A 19,442-nucleotide genomic window follows, 5' to 3' on the forward strand; every position below is an offset into this window, starting at 1 on the left:
TATAAGGCATTAGTCAGACCACACAAAGTATTGTGAGCAATTCTGGGCCTCTTATCTAAGTAAAGATGTGCTGGCATTGGAAAGGGTCCAGAGGAGGTTCCCAAGATTGATTCTGGGAATGAGGAGCATTTGATGGTTCTGGGCCTGTACTCACTTGAGTTTAGAAAAATGAGGGTGGATCTAATTGAAACCTATCAAATATTGAAATACAGTGGATGTGGAGAGGACGTTCCTATGGATGGTGAATCTAGGACTAGAGGACACAGCCTCAGAATAGAAGGACATCCATTTAGAACAGAGATGAGGAATTTGTTTAACCAGATGTGATGAATTCATTACTAAGTCATTGAGTATATTTAAACCGGAACTTGATAGGTTCTTGATTAGTCAGAACATCAAAGGTTACAGAAAGAATGGGGTTGAGAGGAATGATAAATCAGCCATGATGGAATGGCAGAGCGGACTCAGTGAGCTGAATGGTCTAATTCTGTTCCTTTGTCTTATGATCTAATATGAAGGAAACTGAGGTATATAAATGATAAGCAAGAGGAGATTTACTATAAATCAGCATCAAGATCAGCACAACTGTCCAGGGCTGTACTGTTCTATGTTACATATATTACTGCTTCACTTACTAGTTAACCTATTGCCATTTGATTGTGTGGGAGCACTGATTGACTTTGGCTTTTCTAGGTGACACATATCTGCTGGATTCCTACAGAGTCACTTGTCATTCAGACTTCAGAGGACAAGATGGTCAGGTGGGTGAACCGTGGCCCAATTCAACCAGGAGACAATTCAGTAGGAGTCTTTACTCAGTGTCCAGCACAGATAATCTACCAGCAAAGATATTCATGGCATCATTTGCTTGTGCATATGCATGCAACAAACTCAAATGGAATCAGCTATTGTTTTTATTTACCTATATTTCAGGATGTGGATTTTGACCATCCTTAATCATCCTTAGTGGTGAGCTAATTTGAACAGCTGCTGAGTGTAAGATTTAAGATAAACTTTATGATTAGTTTTATTTCTCATGAGTACAGTATTTCGAGACATGCAGTGAAATACGTTATTCACGTTAACAACCAACCTAGTCCAAGTGTGTGGTGGGGCAGTTCACAAAAGTCATCATGCATTCTGTGCCAACATAGCATGCCACAACTTGTATTGTGGGAGGAAACCAGAGCACCCGGAGGAAATCAATGTAGTCACAAGGAAAATGGCAAACATCTCTCAGATGGCGGTGGGAACTGAACTCTGATCACTGATCACTGTCACTGTAACTGCATTATGCTAACAGCTACGCTACTTTGCCACCTTTCTGGTGAAAATACTCCTACAATGCTAATCAAAAAACTGCAGACACTGGAAATCTGAAATAACAACAGAAAATGCTCTGCAGTTCAGGCAGCCATCCTCTCTGCAACTGTCAATTAACCTGTTTGCTATCCTTCCCAGTTCTGTCAAAGGATCCTGAAGATGGAAGGTTAATTTTGTTTCTCTTCCCACAGATGCTGCCTAATCTGCTGAGTTTTTCCAGCATTTTCTGTTTTTATCCCTACATGCAGTTGAATAGGTTGGACTGGCATTTAGATCCAGTAACATTGAAATAATATTCCTGAGTCAACGTGTTGTCTTACTTGAAAAAGTACTTGGAGGTGGTGATATTCCCAAGCACATTCCTCTTTGCTTGGTGGTAGAAGTCATAAGTTTATAATATTTTGTGGGAGTACCCTAGAGAAGTAACCACGGTACATTCTGTAGACGGCACATCCTGTAGTGAATTCTGCTGGTGTCCAGTTAGTACACAGGGTGCTAATCAAGCAGGTTGCTTTGCCCTGAATGGTGCTGATGCTTGTTAAATACAGTAGGAATTGCATTCATCCACACAGCTTAAGAACAAATCACGTCAAAGGCCACAGCCTCACAACATGGAAACATGCCCTTTGGCCCATCATACCAGTGTTTATCATCAAGCCCCCATTTACACATCTCATTTTGATTCTCCCACATTACCATCAACTGCCCCCATATTCTGCTATTCACCTACGTACTAGAGTCAATTTGCAGTAGCTAATTAACCTGCCAACATACACATCTTCAGGATGTTGGAGGAAATCAGAACATCAGGAAGAAATACACTCAGTCACAGGGGGAAATATAGAAATTCCATCACAGACAGCACCAGAGGTTGGCATTGAAACTGGGACACTGTAGTTACTTGGTAGCTGCACCACTGTAAGTCAGCCATGATTTACAAATGGTGGAAAGAATATGGTGTATCAGAAAGTGAATTAGTTACTTCATGGTACTCTGTCTCCAATGTACTCTCGTTGTCACAGAACTTACTTAGCTGATCTAGTTGAATTTTCAGTCAATGGTGGGCATTGGGGTTATTTTTAGGATGGGATTTGGTACTGTCGATGCTGTTGAATGTCAAAGATAGGCAACACTTCCTTTTGTTGTTTTCCTATCTTTGCCTGGTACATTTAAACATAGGAACAGAAATCTACAGCACATTACAGGCTCTTCAGCCCACAGTGTTGTGTGGACCATGTAACCTACTCTAGAAACTGCCTAGAATTACCCTACCACGTAGCCCTCTATTTTCTAAGCTCTGTGTACCTATCTAAGAGTCCCTTAAAAGACCTTACTGTATCCACCTCTACCACCTTCGCTGGCAGTGCATTCCGCGCACGTACCACTCACTGTGTGAAAAACTCTCTGATATCCCCCTTGTACCTACTTCCAAACACCTTAAAACTATGCACCCTCGTGTTAACCATTCCAGCCCTGGGAAAAAGCCTCTGGCTATCCACATGATCAATGCCTCTCATCATCTTGCACACCTCTATCAGGCTCTCATCCTCCATCGCTCCAAGGAGAAAAGGCCGAATTCATTCAATCTGTTCTCGTAAGGCATGCTCCCCAATCCAGGCAACATCCTCGTAAATCTCCTCTGCATTCTCTCTATAGTAACCACATCCTTCATGTGTAGAGTGAATGTTATTTGCTGATTATCAGCTCGTGTCTGAATGTTGCTTGACTCTTACTTCATATGCTAGGAGTTGCCAATGTGCAAACATTTCTGCTTTTGATACTGTGATGGAAGGAAGATCTCCAGTGAAGCAGCTCAAGATGGCTGGGCTAGGATACTGCCTTGAGGAACACCTTTATGAATGTTCTGGGGCGGCGGTGATTTCCTTCCCACAATCACAACCATTTTCCTTTAATCAAAATACAATTCCAGCCAATGCAGTGTTTTCTCCTCCATGCCCATTGACTTCAGTTTTATCAGAGCACTTTGATTCAAATACTTCCTTGATGTCAAAGACACTTACTGTTGCCTCCCTATCTGAATTCAGATCTTTGGTCTATGTTTGAATAAAATTGAATTTGAATTTATTAAAATCTTAAGTCCATTCCACAACGTGAGTAAAAATCTTTGTGTTATGACTCTGTTGTAATGTACAGACATGTGAATTTATAAGTCTAATGGCTTGTAGAAAGCTGTCCCGTAGCCTGGGACAGCTGGCTTTAATGCTGCGTACTGTTTGCCAGATGGAAGCAGCTGAAACAGTTTATGATTGGGGTGACTGGTGTCCCTAGTGATCTTCCAGGCCTCCTTTATGGACCTACTGCTTTAAATGTCCTCAATGGAGATGCGCTGGGCTGTCCGTACCACTCTCTGCAGTGTCCAGCGATCAAGGTTGGTGCAGTTCCCGTACCAGGCAGTGACACAGCCAGTCAGGATGCTCTCAATGGTGCCCCTGTAGAAGGTCTTGAGGATTTGGGGGCTCATGCTGAACTTCTTCAGTCATTTGAGATGGAAAAGATGCTGTTGTGCTTCTTTTTTGCCACAAAGCCAGTGTGTACAGTCCAGGTGAGATCATTGGTGATGTGTATACTGAGGAATGTGAAACTATTCAACCTCTCAACTGCAGTTCCACTGATGTTGTTTGGGGCAAGCCTGTCTCCGTTCCTCCTGTAATCCACAATCAGCTCTTTTGTTTTTTGGACATCGAGGGAGAGGTTGTTATCTTGACATCACTGTGTCCCCTCTGCAGGCTGTCTCATCATTGCTAGAAATAAGGCCGATCAATATCGTGTCATCTGCAAATTTGATCAGTAGATTGGAGCTGTGTGTGGCAGTACGGTCGTGGGTGTAAAGGTATAGAGGAGGGGACTCAGGTCATAACCCTGGGGGCACCTGTGTTGAGGGTCGGAGGGGCAGAGGTGAGGGAGCCCATCTTTAACACCTGTCGGCGATCCGATAGGAAGTCCAAGATCCAGCTGCATAAGGCGGGGTGCAGGCCAAGGCCTCTGAGCTGCCTGTCAAGTCTGGAGGGAATTATGGTGTTGAATGCTGAAATGTAGACCAGGAACAGCACTCTAATGTATGCACCTCACTTCTGCAGGTGAGTGAGGATGGTGTGTAGTGCTGTGGTTATGGCAGCATCAGTAGACTGGTTCCTTCGGTTGGTGAATTGTGGGGGGTCCAGTGTAGGTGGTAGCATGCTGCAGATGTAGTCTTTAACCAGCATTTGCTTATAATTGAGGCGAGTGCAACAGGTCGCCAATTATTCAGGCATGCTACCTTGGTTTTCTTAGGTAACGGGCAATGGTGGATGATTTGAAACAGGAGGGCACTACACACTGGGAGAGGGAGAGATTAAAAATGTCCATAAACACACCAGCCAGCTGTTCCGCACATTCTTTGAGGACCCGCCCTGGGATGCCGTCCGGCCCCGCTGCCTTGCGGCTGTTGACAGGTTGGAATGTTCTACGTTCCAGCCTCAGAGATGACCAAAGAGCAGGTCTCGTCTATGCCTTTCCTTGGGGGTTCAATCTTATCAACCTCAGATCAAGAGTAAAAGAAAAACTTAGCTCATCCGGGAGTGAGGAGGCAATGTTGGCATTTCCTCTTGAAGTCCACAATGGTGTGCAGTCTTTGCCATATGCTGCATGTGTCATTGTCACAGAGTTGTGCCTGGATGGAGACTGATTGGGTACTGGAGCCAAATGGTTTTGTCCTTGCAAGCTGGTGATTGAGAGGAAGCGCCACTGGACAGCATCACTTGCTAATGACTGAAACTTGATTGATTCAGCAGTAATTAGTCATGTTAGATTTGACCTGCATTTTTGTCAACACATTGCCAAATAGATGTCATTGTTGTAAATGTGAAATTTAATATACATTACTTTATATACAAATTTTAAAGCACTAAAATTAAAATATTCCATTAAATGATACTACCAATAGCAGGAAATTAATTTAAAATGGGTTATTAATTTTGGGCTATTACAAGTGCTGCTTATCTTGCAACCCTAGTGAGCATGATGTGAAGCATGAAGCCTCTGACAGAACCCCCCTGTTAAATTGTGCAGTTGTGTTCATTCACAATGCTATTTGGAGACATCAAAACCATTTACTACTTCTGCAGCTTGAATTTAAGTACACCAATTTTGTGTCTTGACAGCACAAGGTGGACATTGATATTTGACACATTTAACAAATTTTCTTCCTTCCCCTTCTGAAAGTTGACCTTATTTTCTTATGTCAGTGAAGGAAATGTTAGCCTATTGAATCTATGCTGGCTGCCAAATAAAACCCAGTTGAGTCCATTCAACTACTATTTTCCCTGTAATCCATTCCCTCTCATGTAAACTTAAATGGCACCTTAATTCTTCCACCAATCACCCACACAGCATGGGTCCCAGCTATGCCTTCCTGTTTGTTGGCTATGTGGAGCAGTCTATGTACCAAGCCTACACTGGTGACACTTTTCCTACGCTACATCGACAACTGCATTGGTGCTGCTTCCTGCATCAGTGCTGAACATGTCGACTTCATCCACTTTGCCTCCAACTTCCATCCTGCTCTCAAATTCACCTGGTCCATTTCCAACACTTCCCTTCCCTTTCTCGATCTCACTGTCTCTATCTCCGGAGACAGTTTATCTACTGATGTCTATTATAAAACCATGGACTCTCACAGCTACCTGGACTACACCTCAACCCACCCTACTACTCGTAAAAGTGCCACCCCTTTTCTCAATTTCTCCGACTCCATTGCATCTGCTCTCAGGATGAGACTTTTCATTCCAGAGTGATATCCACCCTGATATCCATCAAAAGGAGATATCCACCTTTTTCAAAGAAAGGGACTTCCCTTCCTCCACCATCAACGCTGACCTCAACCACATCTCTTCCATTTCACTCATGTCTGCTCTTACCCCATCCTCCTGCCACCCCACAGGGGATAGGGTTCCTCTTGTCCTCACCTACCACCCCTCCAGCCTCCGCATCCAGCACATAATTCTGTGAAACTTCTGCCATCTCCAACGGGATCCCACCACTAAGCATATCTTTCCCTTCCCCCTCCCTCATCCCTCTTTCTGCTCTCCTCAGGAATTGATCCCTATGCAACTCCCTTGTCCATTTGTCCCACCCCACTGATCTCCCTATCTCCTTCCTGGCACTTATCATTGCAAGCAGAACAAGTTCTACACCTGTCCCTACTCCTCCTCCCTCACTACCATTCAGGACCCTAAACAGTCCTTCCAGGTGAGGTGACGCTTCCCTGTGAGTCTGTTGGGGTCATATACTGTGTGTGGTGCTCCTGGTGTGGCCTCCTGTATATTGGTGAGACCCGACATAGATGGGAAACTTTTGCTGAGCACCTACGCTCTGTCCGCCAGAAGAAGCTGGATCTCTTAGTAGCCACCCATTTTAACCCCACTTCCCATTTCCATTCCGATATGTCTATCCATGGTCTCCTCTACTGTCATAATGAGGCCACACTTAGATTGAAGGAACACCTTGTATTCTGATTGGATAGCCTCCAACCTGATGGTATGAACATCGATTTCTCAAACTTGTGGTTAAGCTCCTCCCCCTTCACCATTTCCCATCCCCTTTTACCTCTTTCACCTTATCTCCTTGCCTGCCCATTGCTTCCTTCTGGTGTTCCTCCCCCCTTTTCCTTCTTCCATGGCCTTCTGCCTTTCACCAATCAACTTCTCAGTTCTTTGCTTCATCTTCCCCCCCCCCCCCCCCCCCAAGTTTTACCAATGGCTTCTCTACTCCTCAGCTTTTTTTTTCCTCCAGTCCTGCCGAAGGGTTTTGGTCTGAAATGTCGACGGTACTTTTTTCCATAGATGCTGCCTGGCCTGCTGAGTTCCTCCAGCATTTTGTATGTGCCACCCACACCAAAGGTGTTTTACAGTAGCCTATTAACCTATCTTCCAGCATGCCTTTCTGATGGGGAGGAAACCAGACCACTCAGGGAAGTCCAGTCAGTCACAAGGAGAACATAATCTCTACACAGACAATACTAACATCCAGACTGAACCTGGATTGCTAGAGCGGTGAAACAGCGGAGCTACCTGCTGCATCACTGCACCACCCCATTTAAGTACAGTTTGCTGTCCACCTTGTTGAGGAACTGGATTAGTACACATTTCAACTCAACAGTACAAAGGAGCTGGATGCACATCAGAAAGGATTGTCCTTTTCTGTAGAAATATATACAGTATAGAGGTGTACTGAAGGGATGGATTGGTGGTCTTTTAGATGTGGAAGGTACACAGGGCTAAACTGAGGAATTATATATTTTTAGGGAGTACAACTACCCCTTTGAGGATGTAGAATACTTTGCTGTGAAAAGGAGGACGGTGAATTAGGTTGGGAGTGTATGAATCTTTTTTTTGGAGCCATTGAGAATGCACAAATTTGCAGCATAACATAGCTCCCCTGAGCATTTCAAAGTATGAAGCCAAAGAATCAGAATCAGGTTTAATATCACAGGCATATGTCGTGACATTTTGTCGTTTTGTGGCAGCAGTCATTGCAATATGTACTTTAAAATCTGTAAATTACAGTAAGGAATATATTCTTTAAAAAGAGAGAGAAAAAGTGCAACATTAGAGCAAAAAGAGAAAATTAATAGTGAGTTTGATGGAGGGGAAGAAGCTGTTCTTTTGTGTGTAGGTGTCTTCAGGCTCCTGTACCACCTCCTTGTTGGTAGCAGTGAGGAGAGGGCATGTCCTAGGTGATGGGGGTCCTTAATGATGGATACCACCTTTCTGAGGCATTGCCTTTTGAAGGTGTCCTCAATGCTGGGATGGGTTGTGCCCGTGACAGAGCTGGCAGAGTTTGCAACTTTCTGTATTTTTTTCCAATCCTGTGCAGTGGCCCTTCCATACCAGACAGTGATGCAATGAGTTACAATGTTCTCCATGGCACATCTATAGAAATTTGCAAGATCTTTGGTGACATACAGTGTCTGCTCAAACTCCTAATGAAATATAGCCGCTGTTTTGCTTTCTTTGTAACTACATCAATATGTTGGGCCAAGGATTGATCTTAAGAGATGTTGACACCCAGAAACTTGAAACTACAGCACCAGTTGTGAGGATCAAGAAGGTATGGTCATGGGAGATGGAGGAGTGCTTACATGACTGCTTCGAGTCAGTGGACTGGTCAGGGATGCATCTTCAAATCTGAATGAGTAAGCCATAGTTGTTACTGACTTCATCACAACCTGTGTGGATGAGTGTGTGTTTTCAAGAACATTCTGGACATACCCAAACCAAAAGCCATGGATGAACCAGGAGAATCATAGTCAGCTGAGGGCTGGATCTGTGGCATTCAAGACCAGTGATCCAGAACTATTCAAGAAGTCCAAGTGTGATCTATGGAAGGCTGTTTTAAAAGCAAAACAAGAAGTCTGATTGAAGTTAAAGACTGAATTAGATGCATGTCAGCTCCAGCAGGGTTGCAGGCCATTACTTCCTGCAAGATGAAACCTAACATCATGAATGACTGTGATACTTCACTCCCAGATGAATTCAATGCTTTTTGTGCACTCTTTGAAAGGGAGAGTAAAATTACACCTGTGTGAATGCCTGCAGCATCTGGTGACCCTGTGATATCTGTCAAAGATTATATATCCTAGTCGTACTGTTCTGGAAATGACTCTTAGAAATAGCCCAGAAACTGGACAGTATAGCATCACCTTTCTCAGCAACTTGTGCTAAATTTCAACCATTAATTGAGATTGCAACATTATTACACAACTTGCATTATTAATTAAATTGAGTTGTACAACAGGTTCAAAGTATGTCGAGTTGGTATTTGTGATGTCAGTCCTCAGGCATTGCCAATTTCATGTCAACCCAGGCAAATTAAGCTGTGTAATATGCATCTAAGACCCTCAGAATTGGGGGCAAGAAATGGGTGTAAGCATCTTCACCTGCATTTTGTAAATAGATTCTAATTATGTATTGGTTTAATCGGGACTGAATCACAGAACACTTTTTGGTGTCCCATCATGGATGAAACATCATTGTTTGTCTTTGCAATGAAAGCAGAGTTGTTATTGGGGCAGATGTTAAGCATACCGGGGCAAAAAGAGAGGGGTTGCAAAGGCAAATGTTTCTTGCCAAAGGAGGGAAAAGAAAGCAGATTAGTTCTCTAGCCAGGATGGTTCTAAGACTAACTGTCAAGAGATTTTCAGGAGTTATCTTCTATCTGACTGAGAAGCAATCATCTATAGACTACTGTTTTCCAAAGAAGCAATGACCCAAGTTTTCAAACTGCTGCAGCCAAGGAGTAATGCCAGGAATTCTGTCCAAAGATTACAAAAGGCTTGATCCTATCCTACCAACCATTTTACCATTCAGAAGTCTCAGTTTGCAGCTCATTGCTTTGTTCTCAATTTGCATTTCCTTGAATAGTTCAAAGTAAAATTATTGTCAAACTACTATCACCATATACAACCCTAAGATTCATTTTTTGCAGGCATCCAGAGTAGAACAAAGTTTAAAAAAAAATAGAATTAATGAAAAACTACACAAAGACTGACAAACAGCCAATGTGCAAAGGAAGACAAACTGTAGATACAAAAAAAATGTAAATAAATAATATTGAGAACATGAGGTGTAGAATCCTTGAAAGCGAGTCCATAAGTTGTGGAATCAGTTCAGTGTTGAGGTGAGTGAAGTTATCCATGCTGGTGCTGTAGGACCTAAGGCTCCCATACCTCCTTCCCAGTGGCAGCAGTGAGAAGAGAGTGTGGCCTTAATGGTGGAATCCTTGATGCAGTTTTCCTGTGACAGTGCTCCTTGTAGATGTGGTTAATGGTGAGAAAGGCTTTACCTGTATCGACTGCTTTTGGTGGACTTTTATGTTCTTGGGCATTGGTGTTTCCACACCAGGGCATGATAGTCAATATCTATAGAAGTTTGTCAAAGTTTTAGATGACATTCCAAATCTGTGTAAACTTCTAAGAAAGTAAAGGTGCTGCAGTGCATTCTTTGTAATGGCACTTACATGCTGCTTCACACTTGATTCCTGACCTATTCAAAAATAGGGATACGCATATAGTATAGAACTGCAATGGTAAGATCTTTATGGTCAACCGTATGCACCCAAGATGTTTCCATACACAGTGCCTGCAACATTACAACCCTTTATGCTGGATTGCTGACTGGTTTTTAGGGCCATGGATTCTCATCCAATATCTTACAACTGTTGCCAAGTGGATTTAGATTTGAGAGAGAGGAGAAGCTGGGAACATAGTGGGGACAACTGCTAAAATCCTCTGACAACAATTTAGGTAACTGGACTTGTAAAGATATACTGGAGTTCATTCCAGAGTTTCCTCCCTCATAATGTCCTGCTCCATCTGACCCAATTTGGCCACTTCTTAAGCACAATGATTTTCTGCTTCTTGCTGAAGCAGGAGGAAGACTGGAAGGAAAAGGCATGATGCAACAATAAGAGGCCCCCTCCCAACATCTTGTCAGAGCATGCTTTGTCACCCTGCAATTGAGCTGAAGACCACAGTCCACAGAACTGGAGTAATCCAGGCAAGATGGAACTAACTTTCAATCTCCATCAAGATTGTGGATCAGACTTACCTGTTCTTTTAAGTTCATAGGTATGATTTAGGGAACGAAGAGGGGAGTTAGAAGTCAAGTTAGGAATTAGGGACATTAATATGGGGATCTAGAGTTCCGACTGGGGTCTATGGATAGGGAGGTGGAGGAGTTAAAGGTCAGGCCTCTGCTCTACATTTGAAGTCCAGCGACATGGGCAAGTGACAAAAGACATCCAGATTCTAGCCATCCATTCTGTGCTCAAAGGCCAGCAGTGTGGGCATGGGGCTGAAGGACCTCCTCTCCATGCTCGAAAGCCAGAAACGTAGATTGGTAGCAAAGGAGATCTGTGGATATCGGTCTGTCTGAAGTCAGTCCCAGGAGTGGATGTCCATGCAAGCAAGAGGTAGAAGGGGTGGTCAGTAAGCCTGGTTTTCAGGTCCTGTCATTGGCTAGTCTGGGAATCAATACCAAAGACCAATGGGAAATCGAAGCCCGATGACCCAAACCTGGAGACTGGAGGACTGTGTGTGAGGGCAGAAAGCAGCTTCTTTTGTTTGGTTGCTTGTTGTCTTCTGCTTTGTTGTGTTTTGTGTTATTCTACCGACCAAGGTGGTCATGCTGTATTGGTGCCGCAATGTGTGGTGACACTTGCAAGCTGCCACTTGCACATCCCCAGATGTGTTGGTTGTAAACGTAAACAACACATTTCACTCTGTTTCAATGACATGTAATAAACAAATCTGGTCTGAGCAGAACAATCTTTTCTATATACAGCAAGAGCTTCATAAGATCAGCCTTGAGAACACAAGTAGCAAGTTATTATCACTTATGGAAGATCTCCTAGTTGATTCTTCTTTTCATTCAACAGTATAAAATGCAGGGACCATGATGAGGTAGACTAAGAGATTATGGGTTCATCTTTAGCATATAAGAGGCCCATTCAAGATTTGCAAAAGCATAAACACGAGGAAGTCTGCAGATGCTGGAAATGCAAAACAACACATGAAAAAATGTTGGAGGAACTCAGCAGGTCAGGTAGCATCTATGGAAATAAATAAACAGTCGACATTTTGGTTCGAGGCCCTTCTTCAGGACTGAGAAGGAAGGGGGAAGATGCCAGAATAAAAAGCTGAGGGGGGAGGAGGATGAAGATAGCTGGAAGGTGATAGGTGAAGCCAGGTGGGTGGGAAAGGTCAAGGGCTAGAGAGGAAGGAGTCTGATAGGAGAGGAGAGTGAACCATAGGAGAAAGGGAGGGAGGAGGGGACCCAGGGGGAAGTAATAAGCAGGGGAGATGAGGTGAAAGGTCAGAATGGGGAATAGAGTGGGGGGGAAGTAGAATTGCTATTCTTAGAAGAGCAATGCCCAAGCATTTTTTAAAGTTTAAAATAAATTTTAAAAAACCCAAATTTGGTTAATTTATCTTAAACTTTAAAAAAATGTTTGGGCATACTATTCTAAGAATAGCAATTCTACAATAAGAAATGTGTAACATACAAACCAACAACCGGTTTGTTACACATTTCTTATTATAGAAAGTACTGTTTGATTTTGAGGTACAGAGTAGGGAATTGGGTTTTTCTTCTAAATGATAAGGCAACTGAAGTAATCTAAAAATGGGTTTTAAAATAAAAGCTAGAAGTATTAACCAGAGGTTTCTGAATTCTTGGTATTTGTGTTCTATTTATAGGATCTGGGATATTCGTGAGCTCCAGGTGACCCACACCTTCCCCATGAAACAGTACATTCAGACACACTGTGATGCCAGTCCTGATGGAAGATATTGCATCTCCTGTAGCAACGGTTTTGGAGGCGAGGGCTGTGAGGCCACAGTACGTAATTACCATATTGTAGCCCAATAAGATAATACATTTTGTCAGAACATTTAAAAATAAGCTGTTGTACTGGGAAAGGCATCTTCTGAGCCACTTAACTTGCATGAGACGGTTGGTTAGGTTTATCAAACCCATATTATAAAAAGATACTAGTCAGCTCACATCCTTCACCTTGATGCTTAAAGTAGTGTTCTTTATTTTTCTTTCTTTCTTGCTTGTCTAATTCTCTCATAAGTGCATCTTTTACTTGCCTCAGCTATGGCTTCTAGGAGCATATTCCATGATATACCCAGCCTGTTCCATCTTTCCTCGTAGTTGCTTCTTCCTAGTGAAATGATGTTCTGAAACTCTTTTACATCTCTTCAAATAGCACTACTTCAGTTTAATAATATGGAGAAGAGAAATATATTCCATGAAGTTTTATTAAAAACTATTATTCCTTCCCATGGCTTAGAAATACACTCAGATTCAAGTTGACTCTTTTATAGCTATTTTATGTGTTGATGAGCTGAAGGAGAGAGAGCAATGACGTCTTCATACTCCACCTTCTTATCAAACTGCTTTGCAGAACACCATTCAATCACAAGGGTAATCTTGAGTTCCTAGCAATTTATTAATACTTGTAATCCATTGCACTCCATTCTGTGCTTGTCGTGATCTCTACATTGGAGAAACAATATAGAGATCAAGGATAAATTCAGCCTTCAAAGACATTCTCCTGTGCAGGTTTCGCCTCCAACACTATTCCACTGAGGTAATTTCATCTTCCTTCCAAGCACAGTACAGCTTTCAACATTGAGTTCAACAGTTTCAGATATTCAACCATTTCAGCCTTCTGTATGACATTTCTGTCATTATTTTCTCCCTCAATTCCCTTCTGATTAAGGTCAAATTTCATTTGTCTCCTATTTATTTATCTCCTAAGCTCACCTTTAATTATTCACCAGTCTTTAACCCCATCTTTTAGCAGGGATCACCGTCACATACCTTCCAGTCTATCCTGATCTTAGTCCCGTCACAGATCCTTTCCCGTGTTTTCTCTGTACCTGCAACACACCGTATCGTTTCCACTGAAGTTACAGGTATGTTTCACATCTAACTTTTCCCATTTCAAATCAAAGGTCATTGACCTGAAACTTCGGCTCTGGTTCTTTCTCTGCTGAAGCTGCATGACCAGCTGTTAGTACTTTCAGTTCCCTTTTCAGATTTCCAGCATCTGTAATATTTGCTTTTAAACTAAAATAAGTTTAAGTTTGGTGATGATTGTCAAATTGTGCAAATGGCGATTGCCTTTTTTATATTTTCTACCACTGGTGTTAACCTAGTTAATTTTTCCTTTGACTATTTCTGTCTTCCTTTCTAAATGTCAAAATCACATTACCTGTTAATTAATCCTTTAGCATTATTGATTTTATTCATCTCTTTGTTCCATTACTTCTTTCAATATATAACCTATCCCAAACAGGAGTTTGATTCTCTCTAAAGATGAGTGGCATTAATTATTTTCTCTTTCTTTAATAAATCTTCTTATTATTGCTATTATCTTCAAATGTTGACCTATTTTCTAAGTCTTACAGATAAATACTAAGACAAAGGAACTTCCATATTTCTGCTTTTTAACCACGATTTTTTTTTGTGTAGCTTCTGAAAGCTCAAATTAGTTTATTTGCTATTTCTTTTCACACTTCTTGAAAACTTTCCTGTTTTTATTTCTCAAGGACGAGGACTCTTTTCTAATAGAAAGATGAGGAAAAAGAAGCGAGAGCAGCTCAATGCAAGAGTTGTTCCAGCATTTCTCCACATAGTCTATTTAGTTTATGGCAAAGATAGAAAACTGGACGTAAAATAAAGAACTGAATAGAAAAAGAGTATGTACATCAACATGCATTAGTGTTTCGCCTGGACTGGTTGGATACTGTTCTTAATAATTTACGATAGCAATTTCAGCTCAAGAATCAAAGTAGAATAACAGAAATTTCAGGTGATACACAATTGAGGGTACTGTTAACAAATGAAAAAAGTTACAAAACATTAAAAAACTCCTTTTTTGGTTCTAGTTTCACTCATATATAATTCTGCTGTGGTATTTAATTGCACCAGTTTTCTTGTTTTTTATCCCCCTAGAAAACTATATTTCTCCTGAACTTTATCAATGTCCATTTTAAATATTGCACATCGATTTATCATTTTCCCCACAATTTCCTTACTAATGCCATTCTTAAACTCTTGGACTTAGTTTTTGTAAATCAGCTACTTGGGTATTTGTCTTTGCCTTGAAATTCCTTCCATTGTTTCCCACACTACAGATTCCCAGTTCTCGTTGCATTGGGCTCTGATTCCACTTGTAAAACCAGAGCATCCGTCCAACAATGTGAATGTTGTCTAAAAGATTATCCATGCATGTAGTAAACCTACTGCTCGTTACGCCACTGGCGTTTAAGGCAGCAGTGAAGGTCCTCCATCTCCGTCTGGATAGAAGGATTCTTCATTGCTGCTTCTGTAACAATTTTTTTTTGACCAGTCAGGACTGTTAGCCCTAAGCTGAACTCTAGAATTTGGAGAACCAGTAGACCACTCTTAGTCTGGTCTCTACCCTTTGACCTTTTTGGCATGGGTGACCCCATGAAGAGCCAAAGCACAAGACCCTGACTCCAGCCAACATAGCTCTCCGGCTCATTGAGGCATACAAGCCTTCAAACTCTATGACAAGATTGTGGTCCTCTTGGAGGATGCATATAGAAACAGCCATTTTCAATTATCCACAGGCAAATGTTTGTTTGTTTGATTCATTTTTGTTTCTCTTCTCATTTTGATATTCTTTCTCTGTCCTGTCCCCCATCCTCTCCACATGTCTACAATTCTATTTAATCACTCTCTGTAAAGAGAGATAATCAATAATTGGAAAAAAACAAGAGAATTGCCCAGATTAATGTATAATGTGGAAATCTCTGTCTGTCTGCACTCCATGGTTACTGTTTTGAACATGAGACGAACTTCCCTTTTATCTGTCTTGTTGACATTTCAATCATATGATAAAAAATGGTCCATTCAGCAGAGAGTGTCCTAGGTTTTCAGGAATTTATGCCATGCTTTGTATAACTGGAATTCTGCACCAAAGCATTTGTTCTCATTTCCCCAGCCTCGACAGCAAAATTTCTCAGTTTCATTTCTGCCCTCTGCCAGAAAATATTATTTTTATCCACAAGCAGATTGTAACAAAATAATTAATATTATTATATAACAAAAAGATTTTTGAAGAATTGTTTTAAAATCATTAACCTGCTATAAGTTTTTTTTTGCTAAGGAATAAAGTCAGATATCCGGCAAATCAGAGACTTACAAGATCAGCTGCAAAAGAGCCAGCAGAGTTCTGACAAGCCAGTTTCCCTTTTTCTTTCAGCTATGGGATTTAAGGCAGGCAAAACATAAAGTATGTGAGTATAAGGGACACCTACAGAGTACTGCAGCCTGCATCTTTCTTCCAAGTGTGAATTCTTCATTCCCTTTGGTGGCCACCTCTGCACATGACTGTACTGTGAGGATCTGGAACCGTGACAGTGCAGGTACTCTCCTTACTCCTGATTCCATACTTACTTATTTGAATCTAGTTTCCATCTGTCCCTTTGCCCTTAGTTGCACTGTAATATAAATTCTGGAGTCTTTCTTGGATAGTTCAGAGTGGGATTCTCTTAAGGGAAGAAAGTTGAGAGATGACCACTCAAGTTATGAAGAGATTGGTAGGGTAGACACCGAGAAGATGAACTTAAAAGTGGAAAAGTGAAACAAAAAAGTTTCAAAGAAAGTTGGTAATCTTGGGATCACTAAGAGATAATCTCAGGATATCTCTGGACAATCTCTTCCTGTGCCATGCACCAGTGAGGATAAGAATAGGATGATATAGCAGATGAATGCGTGGCTGAAGAATTGGCGTGGATTCACGGTTTCAGATTTGCAGATCATTGGGATCTGTTCTGGGGAAGGCAAGACAAGTACAAAAGGGTCAACTCTCCATTCTCTGTCATGCGCGTTATTTTCTCAAAGAATTCCGAAGATGTAGAAACATAGAAAACCTACAGCACAATACAGGCCCTTCGGCCCACAAAGCTGCGCTGAACATGTCCTCACCTTAGAAATTACCTAGGGTTACCCATAGCCCTCTACTTTTCTAAGTTCCATGTACCTATCCAGGAGTCTTTTAAAAGACCCTGTCATATCCACCTCCACTATCATCACCGGCAGTCCATTCCACACACTCACCACTGTCTGCATAAAAAAAAACACACCTTGACATCTCCTCTGTACCTACTTACAAGCACCTTAAAACAGTGCCATCTCATGCTAGCCATTTCAGCCCTGGGAAAAAGCCTCTGATTATCCACATGATCAATGCCTCTCATCATCTTGTACACCTCTATCAGGTCACCTCTCATCCTCTGTTGCTCCAAGAAGAAAAGGCCGAGCTCACTCATAAGACATGCGCCCCAATCCAGGCAACATCCTTATAAATCTCTTCTGCACGCTTTCTGTGGTTTCCACATCCTGAGCTGAGCACAGTACTCCAAGTGTGATCTGACCTGGGTCCTATACAGCCTCAACATTACCTCTTGGCTCTTAAACTCAATCCCAAGATTGATGAAGGACAATGCACTGTATGCCTTCTTAATCACAGAGTCAACCTATGCAGCTGCTTTGAGTGTCCTATGGACTCGGACTCCAAGATCTCTCTGAACCTCCACACTGCCAAGAGTCTTACCATTAATACTATATTCTGCCATCATATTTGACCTACCAAAATGAACCTCCTCACACTTATCTGGGTTGAACTCCATCTGCCACTTCTCAGCCCAGTTTTGCATCCTATCAATGTCCCGTTGTAACATCTGACAGCCCTCCACACTATCCACAACACCCCCAACCTTTGTGTCATCAGCATATTTACTAACTTATCTCTCCACTTCCTCATCCAGGTAATTTATAAAGATCACGAAGAGTAGGGGTCCCAGAACAGATCCCTGAGGCACACCACTGGTCACTGACTTCCATGCAGAATATGACCTGTCTACAATCACTCTTTGCCTTCTGTGGGCAAGCCAGTTCTGGAACTACAAAGCAATGTCCCCTTGGATCCCATGCCTCCTTACTTTCTCATTAGGCCTTGCATGGGGTACCTTGTCAAATGCCTTGCTGAAATCCATATACACTACATCTACGACTCTATCTTCATCAATGTGTTTAGTCACATCCTCAAAAAACTCATTCAGGCTCGTAAGGCACGACCTGCCTTTGACAAAGCAATGCTGTCTATTCCTAATCATATTGTGCCTCTCCAAATGTTCATAAATCCTGCCTCTCAGGATCTTCTCCATCAACTTACCAACCACTGAAGTAAGACTCACTGATCTATAATTTCCTGGGCTATCTCTACTCCCTTTCTTGAGTAAGGGAGCAACATCTGCAAACCTCCAATCCTCTGGAACCTCTCCCGTCCCCATTGATGATGCAAAGATCATCACCAGAGGCTCAGCAATCTCCTCATTTGCCTCCCACAGTAGCCTGGGGTACATCTCATCTGTTTCTAATTTATGCTTCCAAGTTCCTACCTGATAGCCTCATATTTCCCCTTATTCCAATTAAATGCTTTCCTAACTTGTCTGTTCATATCCCTCTCCAAAGCTGTGGGAAAGGAGATAAAATTATGATCAGCTATCTCCTAAATGTTCTCCCACTGAGAGATCTGACACCTGATCAGGTTCATTTCCCAATACTAGATCAGGTACAGCCTCTCCTCTTGTAGGCTTATCTACATATTGTGTCAAGAAACCTTCCTGAACATACCTAACAAACTCCATCCCATCTAAACCCCTCGCTCTAGGGAGATGCCATTCGATATTTGGGAAATTAAAATCTCCCACCACAACAACCCTGTTATTATTACACCTTTCCAGAATCTGTTTCCCTATCTGCTCCTCGATGTCCCTGTTACTTTTGGGTGATCTATAAAAAACACCCAGTAGAGTTATTGACCTAACTTCCTAACTTCCACCCACAGAGATTCTGTAGACAATCCCTCCATAACTTCCTCCTTTTCTGCAGCTGTGACACGATCTCTGATCAACAGCGCCATGCCCCCACCTCTTTTACCTCCCTCCCTGTCCTTTCTGAAACAACTTAAGCTTGACATTCAAAGTAACTATTCCTGCCCCGAGACATCCAAGTCTCTGTAATGGCAACAACATCATAGCTCCAAGTACTGATCCATGCTCTAAACTCATCCCCTTTGTTCGTAATACCCCTTACATTAAAATAGACACATCTCAAACCATCGGTCTGAGCATGTCCCTTCTCTATCACCTGCTTATCCTCCCTCTTGCACTGTCTTCAGGCTTTCTCTATTTGTGAACCAACCACTTCTTCCTCTGTCACTTCAGTTGGGTTCCCACCCCCCAGCAATTCTAGTTTAAACTCTCCCTAATAGCCTTAGCAAACCTCTCCACCAGGATATTGGCCCCCTTGGGATTCAAGTGCAACCCGTCCTCTTTGTACAGGTCACACCTGCCCCAAAAGAGGTCTCAATGATCCAGAAATCTGAATCCCTTCCCTCTGATCCAATCTCTCAGCCACACATTTATCCTACACCTCATTCTATTCCTATACTCACTGTCACATGGCACAGGCAGTAATCCTGAGATTACTACTTTTGTGGTCCTGCTTCTCAACATC

General features: G+C 42.1%; 1 protein-coding gene across 2 annotated transcripts in view; it reads left to right on the forward strand.

Moving 5' to 3' along the window:
• The window catches only part of wdr31 (WD repeat domain 31), a 42,925-nt gene that overhangs the window by 18,534 nt on the left and 4,949 nt on the right, over positions 1 to 19,442 (forward strand). For both annotated transcript variants that reach the window (XM_073052175.1, XM_073052176.1), the window contains exons 7-9: positions 694 to 761; positions 12,578 to 12,719; positions 16,123 to 16,285. In XM_073052175.1, the coding sequence (XP_072908276.1) occupies positions 694 to 761; positions 12,578 to 12,719; positions 16,123 to 16,285 (373 nt within the window). The remainder of the gene's footprint in view (positions 1 to 693; positions 762 to 12,577; positions 12,720 to 16,122; positions 16,286 to 19,442) is intronic.

The sequence above is a fragment of the Hemitrygon akajei genome, chromosome 7, assembly GCF_048418815.1.
Source record: "Hemitrygon akajei chromosome 7, sHemAka1.3, whole genome shotgun sequence".
Taxonomy (NCBI): domain Eukaryota; kingdom Metazoa; phylum Chordata; class Chondrichthyes; order Myliobatiformes; family Dasyatidae; genus Hemitrygon; species Hemitrygon akajei.